Source organism: Hyperoodon ampullatus (assembly GCF_949752795.1).
Source record: "Hyperoodon ampullatus genome assembly, chromosome: 14".
NCBI lineage: Eukaryota > Metazoa > Chordata > Mammalia > Artiodactyla > Ziphiidae > Hyperoodon > Hyperoodon ampullatus.
Window position 1 is genome coordinate 43385157 of NC_136927.1, and position 17677 is coordinate 43402833.

Here is a 17677-nt window from a genome sequence, read left to right on the forward strand (position 1 = left end):
CTCTAGGTGTGTGGGCTTCAGTAGTTGTGGCACGTGGGCTCAGTAGTTGTGGCTCATGAGCACTAGAGCGCAGGCTCAGTAGTTGTGGCGCATGGGCTTAGTTGCTCTGTGGCATGTGGGATCTTTCTGGATCAGGGCTCAAACCCGTGTCCCCTGCATTGGCAGGTGGATTCTTAACCACTGTGCCACCAGGGAAGTCCCCCTACAAGTCCTTTTTTAAGGTACTGTTGGGACTTCCCACATGCCGTGGAGCAGCTAAGCCTGTGCGCCACAACTACTGAAGCCCTCGCGCCCTAGAGCCCACGAACCGCAACTACTGAGCCCTTGTGCTGCAACTACTGAAGCCCGAGTGCCTAGAGCCCATGCTCTGCAACAAGAGAAGCCACCACAATGAGAAGCCCTCACACCGCAACGAAGAGTAGCTCCCGCTCGCCACAATTAGAGAAAGCCTGCATGCGCAGCAATGAAGACCCAATGCAGCCAAAAATAAATAAATTTTTTTTAAAAAGGGACTTGTAAAATAGACTGGATTCTAGGTAAAAATGTGCATGCTGAAGCATTTAGAGGGAGGTGTATTGCAGTCAACCTCCTACTTTGAAATGCATCACAGAAATAAGCTGAACTAAGGAAAGGATAGATTTGCATGGAAGGTTGGCTACACGACAAAGCAACTAGAACAAAACATTCACTGTAGAATCCAGGTTGTACATACATCAGTACTCATTGTGTAAGTTCTTTCAACTTCTCTGTAGGTTTGGAAACTTACATGTTGGGAAAAAAATGCATATAGATTGTCCCACACAGTGAATGAATGAGTAAATGAATAAAGGAATTAACAAATAAGCAAAGCCTCAAAGACTAGACAATTTGCTGAAAGACTTTCTTTACACGCTCCTGTATATATTCCAAAGTGAACTTACTGCTTTTATAATAGAAGAAAATGTTTTTTCAGAAAGAAAAATGGCACAAGAGTCAATTGATAAAATAGGCATTTATTCTGAAGGCATAATGCCAAGAAATTTCCCAAAAGCAGCTTGGGAGTGGAAGAAAACTGCTGCCCCTCCATCAAAGGGGAACACAATCTCAGCACTTTTCTACATCCCAGCCGTGTAGGGATGGCTGGGGGCAGAGCTCATGGGTGGGCTCTGGGCTGTGGGCCTGGGGTCGGTCTGACCTGCCCACCTGTCAGTGTGGGCCCAGGTCAGTGTGTCCTATGTTCCAAGGAGTCAGAGTGTCAGGAGAGCTGGCAGAGGAAGTCGTGCAGAGGCAGGGCCAGGAGCCCTGACAGTGAGATCCCCAAGGTGTCGGAGATACAGGCGGTTGCCATGGCAAACTCCCGGTGCTCACTGCTGGTCTGGGGAGGGTGGGGAGCAGGGGTGAGGCTTCAGTCCTAGCTACTCCTGCCTGGCATTTTCCAAGAGAGGCCACCCACCCACAGCCCTCGACCGACTGGTGCTGACCTCCAGGGCAATGTTGTGAAAGGTGTTCACGTAGGCCGCGCCCCCCAGGAGTCCCTCATACAGAATGATCAGGAAGACGAGGTAGATGCTCGGCAGGAAGCTCAGCCACACGTCTGCCAGCAGGAAGGCCAGGTTGAGGCACTGTGGGTGCAGGTGGAGGGGAGGGCTGAGCCTGGGACCAGAGGTGGGCAGGAAGGGAGGTGCCATCCCATCCAGCAGGCCCCAGTTCTGAGAGATGCTGATGAGGGTGAGGGCTGACAGGCCTGGATCAAATCCCAACACGCAGCTGGCCTACCAGACCCTGGGATCTGGGGTAGGCCTTCTCCCTACCGCATCCCAGTATCCTAGACCTTGGGGGTCTCCTCCCCTCCTCCCTTTGCCCGTGTCACTCCTACCGCCTGCGATGCTATCCCACCTTCCCCCACTTGGGCTCCCCTAGTCACCACCGTTCACAGCTCAGCTTGGATCGGGGTCACTCTCACTCCTATGATCTCATTCCTCCTCCCAAAGTCTCCCTGAATGGAGAGGTTCCCCTCTATTTTACCAAACTGAGGCTATGGTGAGACCAGAGGTTCTCAACTAGGCGTGACTTTGCTGTCTAGGGGACATTTGGCAACATCTGGGGATGTTCCTGGTTGTTACAACGGGGAAGGGAGGGTGTTACGGGCATGTAGTGGGCAGAGGCCAGGGATGCTGCTCAACATCCTACAGCTCACAGGACAGCTTCACAACAAAGAAGGATCCAGCTCGAAATGCAATAACGCCAAGGTTGAGAAACCGTGGCTTAGATGTTCCCACACCTTCTAAGAAGGCTCGCTGACCCCACCCAAGGGTGTAGGTCCCTTTCTCTGTGCCCCAGTCCTTCAGGGGATCCCACTGTCCCAGTCCTCAGCGCACAGGGTTGCCTCCCCAGTGTGTAGGCCACCCCAGTGGTTCACATGCTTAATGTACACACAGATTACTTGTGGATCTTGTTACCTACACAGGCCTTGCCCTCAGAGGTTCTAATTCAGGAAGAGTGAGGTGGGCTCAGAGATCTGCACTTAAAAGAACACACCCTGGTAATACTAATATGACCCTAGAAACACTGCAGATGCTTTCATCTGGAGCATTAGGCCAGACACTTTCTGTAATGGAATTAAATGATTATAAGCCGCTAATTCTATGACGCAGCCTTGGTTAAAATTATAGCTAAAATCATAAGCTACGCTTTTCAGTGGCATCTAATGAAGAACCCTGAGTTAAGAATTGTTGATACAGGGACTTCCCTGGCGGTCCAGTGGTTAAGACTCTGTGCTTCCACTGCAGGGGGCACGGATTCGATCCCCGGTCAGGGGACTAAGAACCCAAATGCTGTGTGGTGCGGTCAAAAAAAAAAAAGAATTGTTGATACAATCTGGGACTTTGCGGGTACAAAGCCCTGGGGTGGCAGTCCTGCTCAGACAAATAAGGAAGAAAAGTTAGAGGATATTTGCCTGCTGTTGACATAACATTAAAGTGTCATCTACCCTAATTCTCTATATTGTTATCACAGAATTGAGTTAAAATTATTAAAAAGGGCAAAGAACTTTCCTGTAAGAGTTGAAGCTTTATTTTAAAGGTGATTTTTTATATGCCCTTCTGGTCCCAAGATTATGGCCCAGAGGGATATTAGAGTCACCGAGAATAATTTGGAGGTTGCCAATGACTTGTTTTAAAGTGTTTTCAAGTCTGACCACCGAGAACTCTGACATTTAGAAACAAGTAAGAAGACATGAATGTTTAAAATCATGTTTTCTTTCCAAAAAAAAAAAAAAAGAGTTGAAGTTTTTTTAATAGTTACCTTCAGTGGCTGTAGATGTATGACAATGAAACATGAATGCTGGTTAAATAAAACTCCTTTTGTTAGACTGTTGTAGGTATTTTCGTTCATTTAAAGCTTAATCACTTACATGACCTTTGCCATGAATTTGCTCACCAGCCTTGAGATAAATAACCTGTTGACTACAATGTCACTGATTCTATTGTAATTAACCATCCAGGATAAAAGAACTGAACATTTTCTTTACCGTTGGAAACATTATTTGAAAGCCTGCCTCTCTGCATGAGGCTTGGGCAAATAATCATTAAATAAGTGCTTCTAGCTGATTAAGACACAATACAGATTCTTGTTCTTTCATTCTTCGCATTTCTATTTCTTACAACCATGCCTGATTTATTACATGAGGAAACTGAGGCTCAGATGAGTTCGGGGACCTGCCCTAAATCACACAGCTACTGAGTATAGAAGCTGGGATCTGCATCCAGGTTTGCCTGGCTCCTGAGGCCACTCATTTTACACAGATCCCTGCTGGCCTCTGTTCCCTGTGCTTAGAACATGATGGTATGCAATCAATAACCCCTGCTGAGGGAGGGAAGCATCGGGGCCTAGGGAAGCTGGGAGCCAAGGCAGGCAGAGAGTGAGGGCCAGGGGCTCAGTACCTGTAGCAAGGCCAGGGCCCACGTGTGGCGGATGCGACAGCAGCGGAGAGAGGAGCGGGAGGCAAAGACGCCGGCCTGGTACAGCATCTGGTACCTTCAAGGGGGCAGGGAGTAAGAGGAAGCCCCTCTGGTGCCTACTCGGCAGGGCAGCCCCTCCCAACCCCAGTCCTTATCATCAAAGGCCCGTCCCCCAGCCCACTGCCGTGCTGCCACCCACCCTCAGTTTTCTCACCAGCGGTATTGCTGAGCGTGACTCAGGAACGTGTTCCGGAAGAAGAGGAGTTCAAACTGCAGCAAAGACCAGACGGGGGAGATGGACGGGGATGTGTGGGTCCCCACCCTTATCACTATTTCCACACCCCTCCCGGCAGCCCTCACTCACAAGTCCCTGGTTGATGAAATACTCAGCAAAGTAAACCAGCACCAAGGGGATGATGTAGCACAGCAGGCCCTGGAAGGGTCAGGAGACATAAGAGGGAGGCTGGGAGACGAACACTGGCCGCAGGGGACACGCCAGAGCCACCACCCTGCCTGGCATCCAGTCCTAACCACTGGACCACTCTGTCATTACCTTAAACACGGTCCACCTTTCCTGAAGGGACAGGTGTGAGCTGGAATCTGCAGGGGAGCAGGGAGAGAAGGGCAGGTGAGGTCGGCACACTGACTCAGAAAAGGGGTGCTGGTGTGCAAGAATCAGCCAGCCAACACAAGAGTGTGAATGCACATACGCCACTGGACTGTACAATTAAAAATGGTTAAATTGGTAAACTTCATGGTATGGATACTTTACCATGATTAAAAAGAAAAGTAACTAGATGAGACTTCTTCATGGCTCTTGTATAGCTTGATGGCGGTACACCCCTACCCCAGCCACAGTGGGCCCTTCTTTCTGTTTTTGAACACCCAAGCTCATTCCCACCACAGGGCCTTAGCACTTGCTGTTCCCTCTACCTGGAACCTGTTCACCTGGATGTGCACAGGGCTGACTCCTTGTCATTCATATTTCAGCCCTATGAGATGTCCTCAAAAAGGCCTGTCATTTCTTGCTTTTTTTTTTTTTTTTTTTTTTTTGCCGCACTGCACAGCATGTGGGATCTTAGTTCCCCATCCAGGGATCAAACCCGTGCCCCCTGCAGTGGAAGTGCAGAGTCCTAACCACTGGACCACCAGGGAAGTCCCCCCCCCATCTGTCATTTCTAAGCACATCACTCTGTTATGTTCTTCTAGTACTTATCAACGTGTGAAAACAACGTGCTTCGGATTCTGTTATTTGTTTATGAATGGTACAACACATAGTCAGTACTCAGTGAGTATTTCCTGAGTAGATGAATGTGATTGGCTCTCACCATAAACCAGCACGCCTATCCACTCCCTCTTCTGACTGCCCACAGTAGAGAGGAAAAGGCTGAAACTCAGAGAAAGTGACCGCTCTGACGGTCACTGTGTCTCCTACCTGGCTTCGACTCTGGGGCCTCGCTGTTTATCAGGGGCTGCCGGGCTGCCGTGTCTGCCTCCCCTTCCCCTCCAGGGTCCTGGGGCCCAGGAGACGTGAGCAAAAAGAAGTAGCTGGAAGTGGACAGAATGAAAAGAAGATTGAAGAGCCTCTGTTGGGCTGGAAAAGCCACTTCTTCCCAGGGCAGCCCCCCTCATTCCTTCTCTCCACCAAGGCCCTCCATCCCCGGCCAGAGAACTCCAACTGCGCAAAAATGCTTCTTTCTCTGGAATTGAAATGTATCTCCTTGTTGTTTCTAATCCATGGGCCCTCGTTTTGATTCCTGGCTCACACCAAGCGTGTCAGCCCTGTTTTCTTGTTATTGTTTTTCTAATAATCGCTCTAGCTACTATTTATCACGTGTTCATTTTGTGCTAGGCCAGAAGTATCCAAAGTTTGGTCACTTATGTTTTGCCTTCATGATATTTGCCATATCCACATTCCCTCTGTGTATAATATTTTTTATTTAATATTTCCCTTTCAATTGATTCACTTTTTCTACATGGCCTTATCCTAAGCGATAATCTGTGAAATCACAGGTTTGGTCGACCAATTGAAACTTTTCCTAATTCACATGAAAATACACACAAAATGAACAGAGTCTATCCTTGTCCTCTCATTGTGGGAACCACACTGTAATGAATGCTTCACGCATGTCACCGCACGGGGAAGCAAGGAAAGCCACCACCATTTGAAATATGGGAAAACTGAGGGTCAGAGACGTAAAGTAACTCGCCCCATACAACACAGTTAACAAGTGGCAGCTCCAGAACTCAGACTCGGGCCTATCGGAGTCCAGAACCCACATCCCCCCACATGGCTGTAGGGATTTGAAGACTGGGATCGTGATCAAGTTCTCTCTCCTCGAATCCCTCTTCCTCCCAGCCCAGGCCGCTTACCTGGCCAGCAGCAGTGCGGGTATACCCAGCATGGACAGCAGGGTGTGCTGGGGAGAGAGGCCAGCCTGGGTGAGGCCCAGGTAGGACAGTGCCCCCAGAAGCCCTGCTCCCCCAGTACCTGAGGACCACCAGGAGATCACAGCCCTGAGAAGGAGAACACAGTAGCACTAAGAAGGACCAAAGCCAGCAGTGGGATCCCCTCCCCTCACTCCCTGTTCTGCCTGCTTACCTGGGGTAGAAGGCGGTGAGTGAGAGGAAGGTGACCTCCCCCAGACCTGAAGAGATGCTAGCCAAGACCACACCTGGGGAAGGACAAGCATGGCCATACCTACCTAGCCTTTCCCCAGTAGCCCCAATCCCCTAAGGGGTGTGGCCACAGCCTCCTCTGCATCCGCACAGAGGGGCTAAAAACAGATCCCTTGGATAGGCTGGGCTCCAGATCTGAAGTAGAACCAACCCCTTCCTCTGCATGCCCTCTCATAGGGAATGGTACCTCCATCTGCCCAGTTATCAAATCAGGAGTAAGAACTAATTCTTTTTTTTTTGGCCGCACTGCGAGGCTTGCGGGATCTTAGTTCCCCGACCAGAGATTGACCCCAGGCCACAGCAGTGAAAGCACCGAGTCCTAACCACTGGACCGCCGGGGGATTCCCAAGAACTCATCCTTGATGCCTCCTCCACCTCCATCACAGACGCTTGGTGACTGCTCATCTTGATCTCCATCTAATCTGTCCATTTCCTGCCATCTTCCCCACCGCCTACCCCTCCAAATCGACCTCATCTCCCGTCCCCTATTGTGACAGTCTTAGCATGCTTCTTGGGGGTTACAAAAATAATCCCTCTCCTCTGGGAAGCTGGGGAGATTACCCCCACCAATGCTCTGTTGTAGTTCCTCTGAACCCCCCACATGACACAAAACCTCACACTCACCACACAGGCTGATTCCCACCGAATGAGAAAAGGCAACCAGGATGAAGCTTCCAGCAGCACAAATCCCACTGGTGAGCACCCGGGGGCTGAAGGGAGATACGGGCCGGGGGGGATGGTCAGCTGCCATTCTCAGCTCCCCAGCCCTCCCGCCACCTCCTCTGCTCTCCCAGCCTCCCCACTCTCAGATCCCACCTGCCTTTCCTCCCGCCACCTCCACCCAGACCTGTAGGGCAGCAGATGAAGGCCAAGAGGAGCCAGCAATTTGATGACGAGGGTGGGAAGGATGTCTGCCAGGAGCACCGCCTGGGATCGGAGAACAGAGTGAGACCCCAGACCTTCCCAGGGACAACCCTCCCAACCAAGTAGCCAAGGAAAGACAGAAACCAGCCCATTAGAGGTGCTACAAACACAGGCTCTGAAGTCACACAGATCTGAGTTCCAGTCCCAGGCCTGCCGCTCCTTAGCTGTGGGTCAAGGTATTCACATTCTCTGAGCTTCAGTCTCCTTATTTGGAAAATGGGGATGATTACAGAGCCTAACTCACAGTACTGTTGTATGGATTCAATAAGCTAATATATGCTGCACACAGAAAGGGCTCAGTAAATGGCAGTCTTAATTAGTGGAGTCATGATAGTACCAGCTGGGTACTGAGGGGGTGTGGGTGGGGTCTATAGACCTAGAGTAAGGGTAAAGGGAGGACCAGATGGGTACTCACAGCTGTGGAGACAGAATTGCAGTCAAATCGAGATGAGCTATTATGGGAGGTGGCTGTTGGGTCTGGGTCCACCTGATGGGAGACAAGAAAGTCACCCAGGGAGGCAGGAGGGCAGACAAACAGGGCCGGGCTCCATTCCCAGCTCTGCTCTAACTTGAAGGATGGCCTTGGGTCAGCACTGGCTTCTTAAGACCTCAATTCCTCTATGTGCACAAGGGGGAAGGGGAGGTTTCCATAGAAGTCTCAAACTAATGGTCCACATGCCAAAGATGGCCTTGTAAGTGGACTTTATTTGGGTAACACACTCGGGAACTTTCATTTAAAAAATTTGGGTTTCCAGAAAAATCTGTTCTTGGACCAAATTCCCTGTTGGACCTGCAAGGTGGTAGCTGTTCCCCTTGGGCCTGCATCCTCCAGCTCATCATAGACAAGAGGTTCTCAACCAGAGATGATTATACCCTTCAGGGAACATTTGGCAATGTCTGGAGACATTCTTGGTTGTCACAACTGGAGGGTGAGGGATATGCTATTGTCATCCAGTGGGCAGAGGCCAGAGATGCTGCTAAACATCCTACAATGCACAGGAAAGTCACACAACAAAGAATTTTCCAGCCCAAAATATCAACAGTGCTGGGGTTAAAAAACCATGCCTTAGGGCTTCCCTGGTGGCGCAGTGGTTAAGAGTCCGCCTGCCAGTGCAGGGGACATGGGTTTGAGCCCTGGTCCGGGAGGATCCCACATGCCGCGGAGCAGCTGAGCCCGTGAGCCACAACTACTGAGCCTGTGCCCTGGAGCCTTCGAGCCACAGCTGCTGAAGCCCGCGCACCCAGAGCCCGTGCTCCGCAACAACAGAAGCCGCTGCAATGAGAAGCCCGTGCACAGCAACGAGGACCCAACGCAGCCATAAATAAATAAATAAATAAATAAATTAAAAAAAAAACCATGCCTTAGACCATAGTCCCACCCGGCCAACGTTTGAGTTTGCAATTGCTTTATAAGAACAAATTGATTCTTAAAGACCCTTCCTGTTCTGAGGTCTGGGAACTTTAGCCATCTTGCCCCACCCCTTAGCCACCTCATTCCATGAATTTTTCAAGTGGGTTTCTGCCCAAGGGTGAGTCCCTCATCTTCCCATAGGGACTAAACATGGTGGTGGTGGTAGAGAGGGTCACTTACATGGCTCTGGTTCCCAGGTGCTCTCTGGTGACTGAGGATGTCATGGGCAGCGCTGAGCATCACCACGTAAGAGAAGTTGTTGCAGAGGCCCAGGAGCCTGAAGTGAGCAGGACAGATCCCCCCACCCCCCAGTTTTATTGAGATATAATTGACATAGAAGAATAGACATATAGTTATATACAATCTATCCACAGTCCTAGCACCAAACCTCCCCCTTTCCTGTGCCTTCTTTTTTCTCTATCGCCAGACCCCATCCCCATTTAGTGAGAAGGTTAGAAATACAGGCTTGGGACAACAAACTTAGGTTCATATCTAATCTCTGAGACCTCTCCCAGGAAGAGAAGGAAGTTATCCTTGATGACTCTCTCCTCCAAGCTCCCACCATGATTCAGTTCCCGGGGCATTTCTCATCCACTGATCCACTGTCTCTGACTGTGGTATGGTAGAAAGATACTGGGGTCTTGAAACCCAAAGGACTATGTTCAGGTCCCAAGTCTGCCACTTCCTACTTGAGTGGCCTCAGTCTACTCATGTGTAAAATGGGGATCCAAATTTCTCTCCTGACTATCTCACAGAGTGCTGTAGAGATCAAAACAAGATAATACCCTTCATGATCCATGAAGGATCTGGTTCACTTATTCTCATCTCCCAGAGCTGCCGTCAGTGATGGGAAGGGAACAGGACCCAGCCCCAGGATATCATGTGTCCTTTTCACAAGCCTCTGAAGTGGTACTGCTGCTCTTCCCATTTTACTGCTGAGAAACTGAGGCTCAGAGAGAGAGCCTCACTTCCAACCCAATCTGTTACCCAAGTCCTTGATGTTTAGGTTAGTGCTAGAAGTATTTCCCAAAGCTCAGTATTCCAATGATTTTAGGAGGTAGATGGATGACTATTAAAAGGTAGTGATGCATTTATTTAAACGTGCATTAGGAAAATACTGGCTTTCCATCCAGAGTAGTGATTTATAGTTTTCTTTTAAAAAGTACATGTATTTACAAATTTAAAGGCTGAGTTGGATCTCCAAAATATACAAGCAGCTCATACAGCTCAATATCAAAAAAACAAACAACCCAATCAAAAAATGCGCAGAAGACCTAAATACACATTTCTCCAAAGAAGACATACAGATGGCCCAAAAACATGAAACGATGCTCTACATCACTAATTATTAGAGAAATGCAAATCAAAACTACAGTGAGGTATCACCTCACACCAGTCAGAATGGCCATCATCAAAAAATCTACCAACAGTAAATGCTAGAGAGGGTGTGGAGAAAAGGGAACCCTCATACCCGGTTGGTGGGAGTGTAAATTGATACAGTCTCTATGTAAAACAGTATGGAGGTTCCTTAAAAAACTAAAAACGGAACTACCATATGACCCAGCAATCCCACTACTGGGCATATACCCAGAAAAGCCTATAATTCAAAAAAACACATGCACCCCAATGTTCATAGCAGCACTATTTACAACAGCCAGGACATGGAAGCTACCTAAATGTCCATCAATGGAGGAATGGATAAAGAAAATGTGGTACATAATTACAATGGAATATTACTCAGCCATAAAAAGGAACGAAATTGGGTCATCTGTAGAGATGTGGATAGACCTAGAAAGTGTCATACAAAGTGAAGTCAGAAAGAGAAAAGCAAGTATCATATAATAACGCATGTATATGGGATCTAGAAAAATGGTATAGATGACCTTATTTGCAAAGCAGAAATGGAGACATAGATGTAGAGAACAAATGTATGGATACCAAGGGGGAAAGGGGTGGGGAGGCAGGAATTGGGGGACTGGGATTGACACATATACATTATTGATACTATGTATAAAATAGACAACAGATGGGAACATACTGTATAGCACAGGGAACTCTACCTAATGCACTGTGGTAACCTAAATGGGAGGGAAGTCTGAAAGGGAGGGGATATCTGTATGTGTATGGCTGATTCATTTTGTTGTGCAGTGGAGGCTAACACTACATAGTAAAGCAACCATACTCCAATAAATATTAATAAAATAAAATCAAATCCTCACAACATGGCAAGTCGCCTGCTATTATCCCATTTTACAGATGAGGAAACGAAAATTCAGAGAAACTAAAATCAAGAAGATAACCGATGACACTGAGATTTGTCTAGAAATTAAATGATTTGTTACTGATATTCATCTCAGAAATGGCCACACAGAAAATTTCAGAGACACGAATTCTGAATCTAAATAGATATTATTTTCATGAAAAAATAAAATAAAGGCTGAGTTGCTTGGAGTAAAAACATGAAGAAAATATCCCTACAGGTCATATGAGAAGCTGGCCAAAAGGTGAAGGTGATAAGGGAATGAGTGAAATTTGGGAAATTTACACATGGCCTCAGGGCAAACCAAGCGGTTCAGTAGATATTTTGTGGATTCAGCTCCTTTTTGGAAGCTCAACTCTCTTTTCTCACCCCTCTTGTTGCTTCCCTCTTCCCACCCTACTTTAATTTCTTCAGGCCACTCACCAGAAGCCCACCGCGTTCTTCCAATGGGCGCCCTGACGGTCCTGCGGCGGGGGCCTAGGTGCCGGATTGGCCTCCTCTCCTGGAAGGGGGAAAAGAAGAGGGCCTGACCCCCCACCCCACTCTCAGGTGCACGATGGGCCAACGGGCGTTCTCCCGGGACCGAGGAAGTCAATCCCGTGAGGGTGGGCAGGAATACTCACCCTCCGAATCCGAAAGGCGCCGCCGAGAGCCCGCACAGCCTCCCATGGCATCAAGTTCAGGTCCCCCGAGGGGTCCAAAGTCAGCGAGAGTTCAGAGTTGGCTCCGACGAGGCGGATGAGGGTCTACGACAGGTGAGAGGGATCAACGCCGCATTGCCGGTCCCAGCTCCGGCTTCTTCCCTGCACTGGCGCGTCCACGAGCCACGGCCCTAACCCCAGGCTCCATCTTGCGCCCTCGTACGCCCCACCACGCCCCCCCCGTCGGACTCTGCCCCCGCCCCTCTAAAGCAGAGGGCCCTGCAGCCTGTACCTTTAAGAGCACCTGAACCTTCCGCACCCAGTAACGACGGGTCACGTGACAGCACCCGTGGGTCCCTCATCACGTGCTTGAAGGTCCTCACCACTTCCGGGTCTTTTCTCGATCTTCTCTTTAGACCTACCCAGCTTCAGGGCGGGGGACTGAGAGAGGCTGGGAGAACCCTGGAACCACCCGTTTAAAACTGGGGTGGGTAGGATCAGCAAGAAGAACCATGACGTTAGTTGGGGACGCCCAAGGCCGTGATCTACCGTACCAGCACTAATCATGGCTGCGAATGGCTTCAGCTCCTCTGCAACTGCCGGAAATAAATATGGCCACCTGCCTAGCCGGTACTGTTTCTGGCTGACAACAAAGGCAGCCAGCTTCAGGTCATTCTTATTTCTATCTGTTACCTTTAGATTGCTTTAGAAACTGCATATAAAGATAACACCCACCTAAAAAGATTTCATGAATTGTCTGTTGGCAGTATCCAACGTGGTTAAGAGAGCCCTTTTCTCAAATTATCTTAGAACCAAGGTAGTAGTTCAACCCTGGTTTTACAGATGAGAAAACAAAAAGGAGAGTTACTGATGAACATACAACGTTAGACCTAAAGGTGACCTTAGAGACTTGGCAATAAGAAATAGAGCACCAGAGGCAGGGGTGCTGGCTGCTGCAGGATTCCTGCCTGCATTAAGGGTGCTTAGACCAGATGATTCTAAGGCCCAAGATTCTGATTCTGTGATCTCATCTAGTTCCTCTGATTGGAAATTTGGAAAGTGAGGCTCAGGGTGGGGACCCAAGGAAGAGGTGTCGATTAAGGTCACTTCACAAAGTCCCAGATAAGGAGCGATTATTCTCTTACCTTCCTCTAGGTGGTAAAGCAACATCCTGAATTTTCTTCATCACGTCTTTCCCCTGCTCATCTCTCTTGTGGGCTTCCAACAGTCAGTGCCCACCTCTCCCAGCTCTTTCTCACCACCAGGCCCTCAGACTGCTGTTTAAAATGTACCCCCTTTTGTCTGCTTCCCAGATCACTCAACCAATGAAAAATGGGATCCTACTACCCATGCAGGTCTCTAGAAATTCAGCAACGTGTCATACATGGCTTCCACCTTCAAGGAACTCAAAGGAGGGTGGGAGGTAGACGTGAATAACCACAGTACAGAGTTTAGCCAAGTTTCGTTTCGCAAGAACGACTACAGGTGAGGAATGGACATTGGAGCCACCAATCCAGCCCCTTCTTCCTCTTGGGGAAGCATTAATGACCCTGAAATGAGAAGCCAGAGGTCTTACCAGCCCCCTCCTCACTCCTACTCCTTGTCCCCAGGCAAAACAGGAACCACAAACCCCAGCTTCCTCTCACAGAGAGGCTGTGGCTTTGGGGGGAGACGGAAACAGCTAAGGTGTAAATACAAGACCTGAGTCACTTGAGCTGCAGTTGCCACATGCCCCCTCCCCCCTCCCCAATTCTGAGGTCTCCTGCTCCCGCTTTTTCCTTTCGGTCCTCCTCCCTTGCCCTTTAGCTCCGAATGTACACCACCTGAGTCCCCTGTGTGATATACACCCACTTCCCAGCCTGGGCTGGAAGCAGCTGTGGGCATTGCAGAAGGTGGGCAGGGCTCGGGGTGGGGGTGCGTCAGGGAGAGACAGGGGAAGAGGAAGTGTCTTGGGTCGTGGGGAAGACTGGCTTGGTGGGTGGGGACCATCATTGTCAGCTTTCTGGACACACAGACAGAGACAGACAGGATGGATTTCCTCCGGCTACATCTCCCTGGGCTGCATCAGGCCTTGAGGGGGGCACTGGTGAGAGGGGCAAAGAGAGGCCAGAGATTTTCACCCTGCTCCCTCGGGCCTCATCTTCCTTTCTCCCTTTGAGCTTCTCCTCAGACTCAAGATTCCTTCCCCACGATCAGGCAGCCTGCTAGCCCGATCTTCTCTGGATTTCAATCCCCTCATCTCCACAAACACATCCACACACCTCTAATCTAGGCCGTTTCCTGCTCCTCCTGCAGATCCTGTCTCCCTCCTCCTCCTAGATCCTAGAACCCCTCTTCCTTCTCCCGAGTCCCTCTGGCCCAGGGCCCCGAGGGAGAGGGCTGGGCTTCCCCTTAATACCTTTGGCCCCATCCCTCTTTTCTTCCAGGAGTCTTTCAGCACCTTTGTCTCCTACCTTATGGGAGATGATGTCCCCACTGCAGAGAGGAAGGAGGCGTGTGCAGCTGAGGAACTGGGGGAGGTGGCTGCAAGAAGCCTTGGGGGGAAGGTAGAGGAGGAAGCCCAGGAGGCCATGGAGGGCCTTGGAGGCAGCCAAAGCAAGGGGGATGGAGGGCTGAGAGGGCCTGGAGAGGCTGGAAGATGCCAGGAGGAAAGCTCAGCTACAGAACAGACCTGGGGTGGGGGACAAGGCAGCTCTCATGGGTCTCAAGCAGATAGGCAGGACACTGGGGCCTGGGAGGCAGCCACGACCACTAGATGCCAGCATCCAAGTATCCCCCTGGAGCCCAGAAGGAAGCCTGATGCAGGGTCTGAGGCTGGTCGAGACAGGAGTAGCCAAGCCCAGGAGAGTCAGCAGCCCGATGAGCAGGAAGTGAAGAGAGAGAAGACACTGAGAACCTGGGAACGGGAGGAGGATGAGGAAGAGGTCAGGACAACAGAGCCAGGGGTGGCTGGAGGGGCGGAGTCAGAAGGGACCTGGCACAAGGAGCTTGAGCAGAAGGCGAGTGTTGATGGGCAAAAGGTGGCAGAGGACAGAAAGGAGTCAGAGCAGGGGGTTGATGAGACAGCTGCAGAGGAGATCCAGGGGCCTGGGGCCAAAGGGGCTGGGAGGGAAGAAGAGGTGGTAGTGGTAAGGGGTGGCCAAAGCACAAGGGCGCAGGGGACACATGAGCCAGGGGCAGGATCTGAGGACAGGGAAACCTCAGGCAGGGAGGAGGCTGACCTCCCAGGGGTTGGGGAGACTGAACATGGGGCAGTCCCAGGAGAAAGGATCCCGGAGGGTACTGGGAGAGTCTGGACCCTAGAGGAGACCTCCAAGGGAGACCAGGAGGAGGAGGAAGTGGATGAGAATAGAGAGGCTGAAGTGAGCCTCTTCCCCAAACAGACCCAGGCCCTGGGAACCGAGAGAGTGGAAGAAGCGGCCAAGGACCAGGCAGCAGGGTGGGAAGCTGAGGAAGGTCAGGAGTCAGAGGCGGAGGGAGGGGAGGGCTTTGAGGGCCAGGCAGATCAGGCTGAGGAAGAGGCTGTGGAGAGGCAAGACTCGGAGATCAGGGCTGCTCAAACCAGTCTCAAGGAGGTGGTGCAGGCAGAGGAGGCCGAGCAACAGCAGAAGAGTTGCTGGGCTGCAGAGGCTGAGCTGCTCCAGGACAAAGTAGCAAATGAGGCTGAAGGTGATGTTGACTTGGAGGCAACCCCAGAGGCCAGGCCCAAGAAGGAGTTCAGCAGGGAGAGGGGTGAGGAAGAGGCTCAGACAAGGGGAGAAGCACTGGAGGTGGGGTGGGGTGGCCTTGAGCACAGGGTCACTGAAGGCCAAGAACCTGAGCTGGTGGGAGGCCCCCAGACCCCCACAGAGCAACTTGAGGAAGGGCAGGCATGTAAGGAAGAGCTCTGGAGCATTCCAGCCCTGAGCAGAGAGGAGACAGAGAGGAGCCTGGAGGAATATCCCAGGAACGTGGGATATGTAGAACCTAACAGCTCTGTGGCAGAAGCCTGGGAAGACAGCAGAAGGGATGTGGAGAGAGGGAACACCCAGGAGGAAAAAGCAGGTGCTGAAGAGGGGAAGGAGGAGGCTACAGGAGGCCAGGCACCGGTGGCGGAAGCTGAAGGAGGCCGAGAGTCTGCACGACCAGAGGTCCCAGAGGCAGGCGAGGAGTGGATGAAAGTAAAGGAAGCCTGGCGCGGAGCAGAGGAGGGGGAGGCCCCTGGAGCAGAGACCCAGGAGCTGGGTGGAAGGCAGGGAGCAGAAGCAGGGACCGTCCAGTCATCGGGAGAGTCAGACGCCACAGAAACCAAGGAGGAGGAGGTGGAGTCCGCCGTGCCCTGGGGGGTAGACAGAACATCCAGGAGAGGCTGGAGGCTGGAGGTGGAGGCTCCGAGTTTCCAGGACAGCAACGACATGGAGACAAATTCTTTGGCTACCGAGATCGTGGAGGATAAGGCAGCTCTGGATGGAAGGGCTCCTGGGACTGGGGACAGGCCCGGCAGAAAGGCTGAGGAAGCATTCGGGAGAGACTGGGACTCAGAGGGGAGAGAGGAAGCCTGCGGAGGTGAGGACCTGGTAGAGGCTGCAGAGGGGGAGGAAACAGGTGGGCAGGAGTTTGGCCTGGAGGGCTCAGCAGAGGAGGAGGTGCCTGGCAGAGATGGCCAAGCAGAGGCTTCTGAGGCCACTCGGGAGGGTGAGCCCGGGCAACAGCAGGCTGAGGTGGAGCAATCCGCAGTAGCAGAAGGAAGCTGGGGGATGGATGGCGTTACCTCGGGCTCCCAGGTGGTGAGGGTAGAGGGCCTCCCAGGAGGGCACACACTGTGGGAAGAAGAGGCTGGAGGATGGCAAGCGACAGAGCAGGGGCAAAGCAGTGAGGGGCAGCATGGGGACAAGCACCCCGAGGGAGAGGCACAAAGGCCCCTTGCAGTGGAGGATATCGAGGTGACTGGAGACCAAAAGGCAGAGGCCAAGGAGATTGATCCAGAAGGCCTGGAGGACGTCCAGGGCCAAGAGGACCAGTCAACCAACGAGGACCCTGCAGAGGCTGAGCCTGGACCATGCGGGGAGGCCACCGGGAGCGCCAGAGGGGATGCTCACAGCAGCTGGAGTGAGGTGAGGGCTCCAGGTAGGGTCCTGGGCTGGACAGAGCAGAATCTCGAAGCTGAAGCCGGCCCCGTGGTAGCCCGTGCCCTCTTCCCTGTAGGCCCTGCTCCCCGGGGCTCGCCTAGACGTCTCTGTCCCGAGGAGCCGAGCCCTCCTCTCCCGCAGCTCCTCACAGCGCCGCTCCCGGCCCTCTTTCCGACGGACCCCCGCCCCCGAGCAACCACAGGAGCCTCCCAGCCCCCCACCGGAGGAAGAGCTGGTAGCCCCCGAACAGAGACTTCTCGAGCCAGAGCACGCCCCGGAGCCAAGCTCCTCCAGCCCTGAAGGGACTCCATTGCCAGCCAGAAGGCCCCTGGGACAGAGGTAAGCACAGGGGGAGGTGACCGGCCTGGGATGGGGAGGAGGCTGACGGCATCTGGACACCAGCTCCCACGGCCTGTCTTCCGTCTGCAGGTTTGGCCTGGCACACCCTGGCATGATGCAGGAGCTGCGAGCCAGGCTGGGCCAGCCAAAGCCCCAGTGACTGGGATGTGAGGCTCAGAAGGCTGGGTTGAACCCTGCTCAGCCTGACTCCCTCTGCCGCTTTGGACGCATCCTTTCCACCCTCTGGGCCTTAGTTTCTTGGTGTGTCATTCACGGAGCAGACAGAAACAGATGTCTGCGAGAACCATGAACTTAAGGAGTCTGACTCTCCAATGTGGCTGGTGGACCACTGCCCCGCTGGGGTCATCTCTCTCTGA

The 17677-nt window shown here is 51.8% G+C and overlaps 2 protein-coding genes across 5 annotated transcripts; one reads left to right on the plus strand and one right to left on the minus strand.

Annotated features, from left to right (window-relative positions):
* Nucleotides 1-972: 972 nt before the first annotated feature.
* CLN3 (CLN3 lysosomal/endosomal transmembrane protein, battenin) lies at nucleotides 973-11881 on the minus strand (the record flags this gene model as incomplete). 4 transcript variants are annotated; one of them, XM_079718764.1, is made up of 15 exons in its annotated part: nucleotides 973-1354; nucleotides 1461-1601; nucleotides 3921-4014; nucleotides 4153-4208; nucleotides 4303-4371; nucleotides 4492-4538; nucleotides 5374-5486; nucleotides 6312-6455; nucleotides 6541-6613; nucleotides 7242-7327; nucleotides 7465-7544; nucleotides 7957-8028; nucleotides 9133-9229; nucleotides 11636-11714; nucleotides 11836-11881. In XM_079718764.1, the coding sequence occupies 15 exons, from the start codon at nucleotides 11879-11881 to the stop codon at nucleotides 1235-1237; spliced, it is 1317 nt and encodes a 438-aa protein (XP_079574890.1). In that variant the 3' UTR covers nucleotides 973-1234. The 4 variants fall into 4 exon arrangements, with proteins under 4 accessions (XP_079574890.1, XP_079574891.1, XP_079574893.1 ...); XM_079718765.1 differs by lacking the exon at nucleotides 7957-8028; XM_079718767.1 differs by lacking the exons at nucleotides 11636-11714; nucleotides 11836-11881 and having other exon boundaries at nucleotides 7957-8018; nucleotides 9129-9222.
* Nucleotides 11882-13581: 1700 nt separating this feature from the next.
* Nucleotides 13582-17460, plus strand: APOBR (apolipoprotein B receptor; the record flags this gene model as incomplete). The annotated part of the gene is made up of 4 exons (XM_079718881.1): nucleotides 13582-13939; nucleotides 14280-16946; nucleotides 17038-17300; nucleotides 17391-17460. Exons 1-4 carry the CDS (start codon nucleotides 13883-13885, stop codon nucleotides 17458-17460), a joined length of 3057 nt encoding a protein of 1018 aa, XP_079575007.1. The 5' UTR covers nucleotides 13582-13882.
* Nucleotides 17461-17677: the final 217 nt, after the last annotated feature.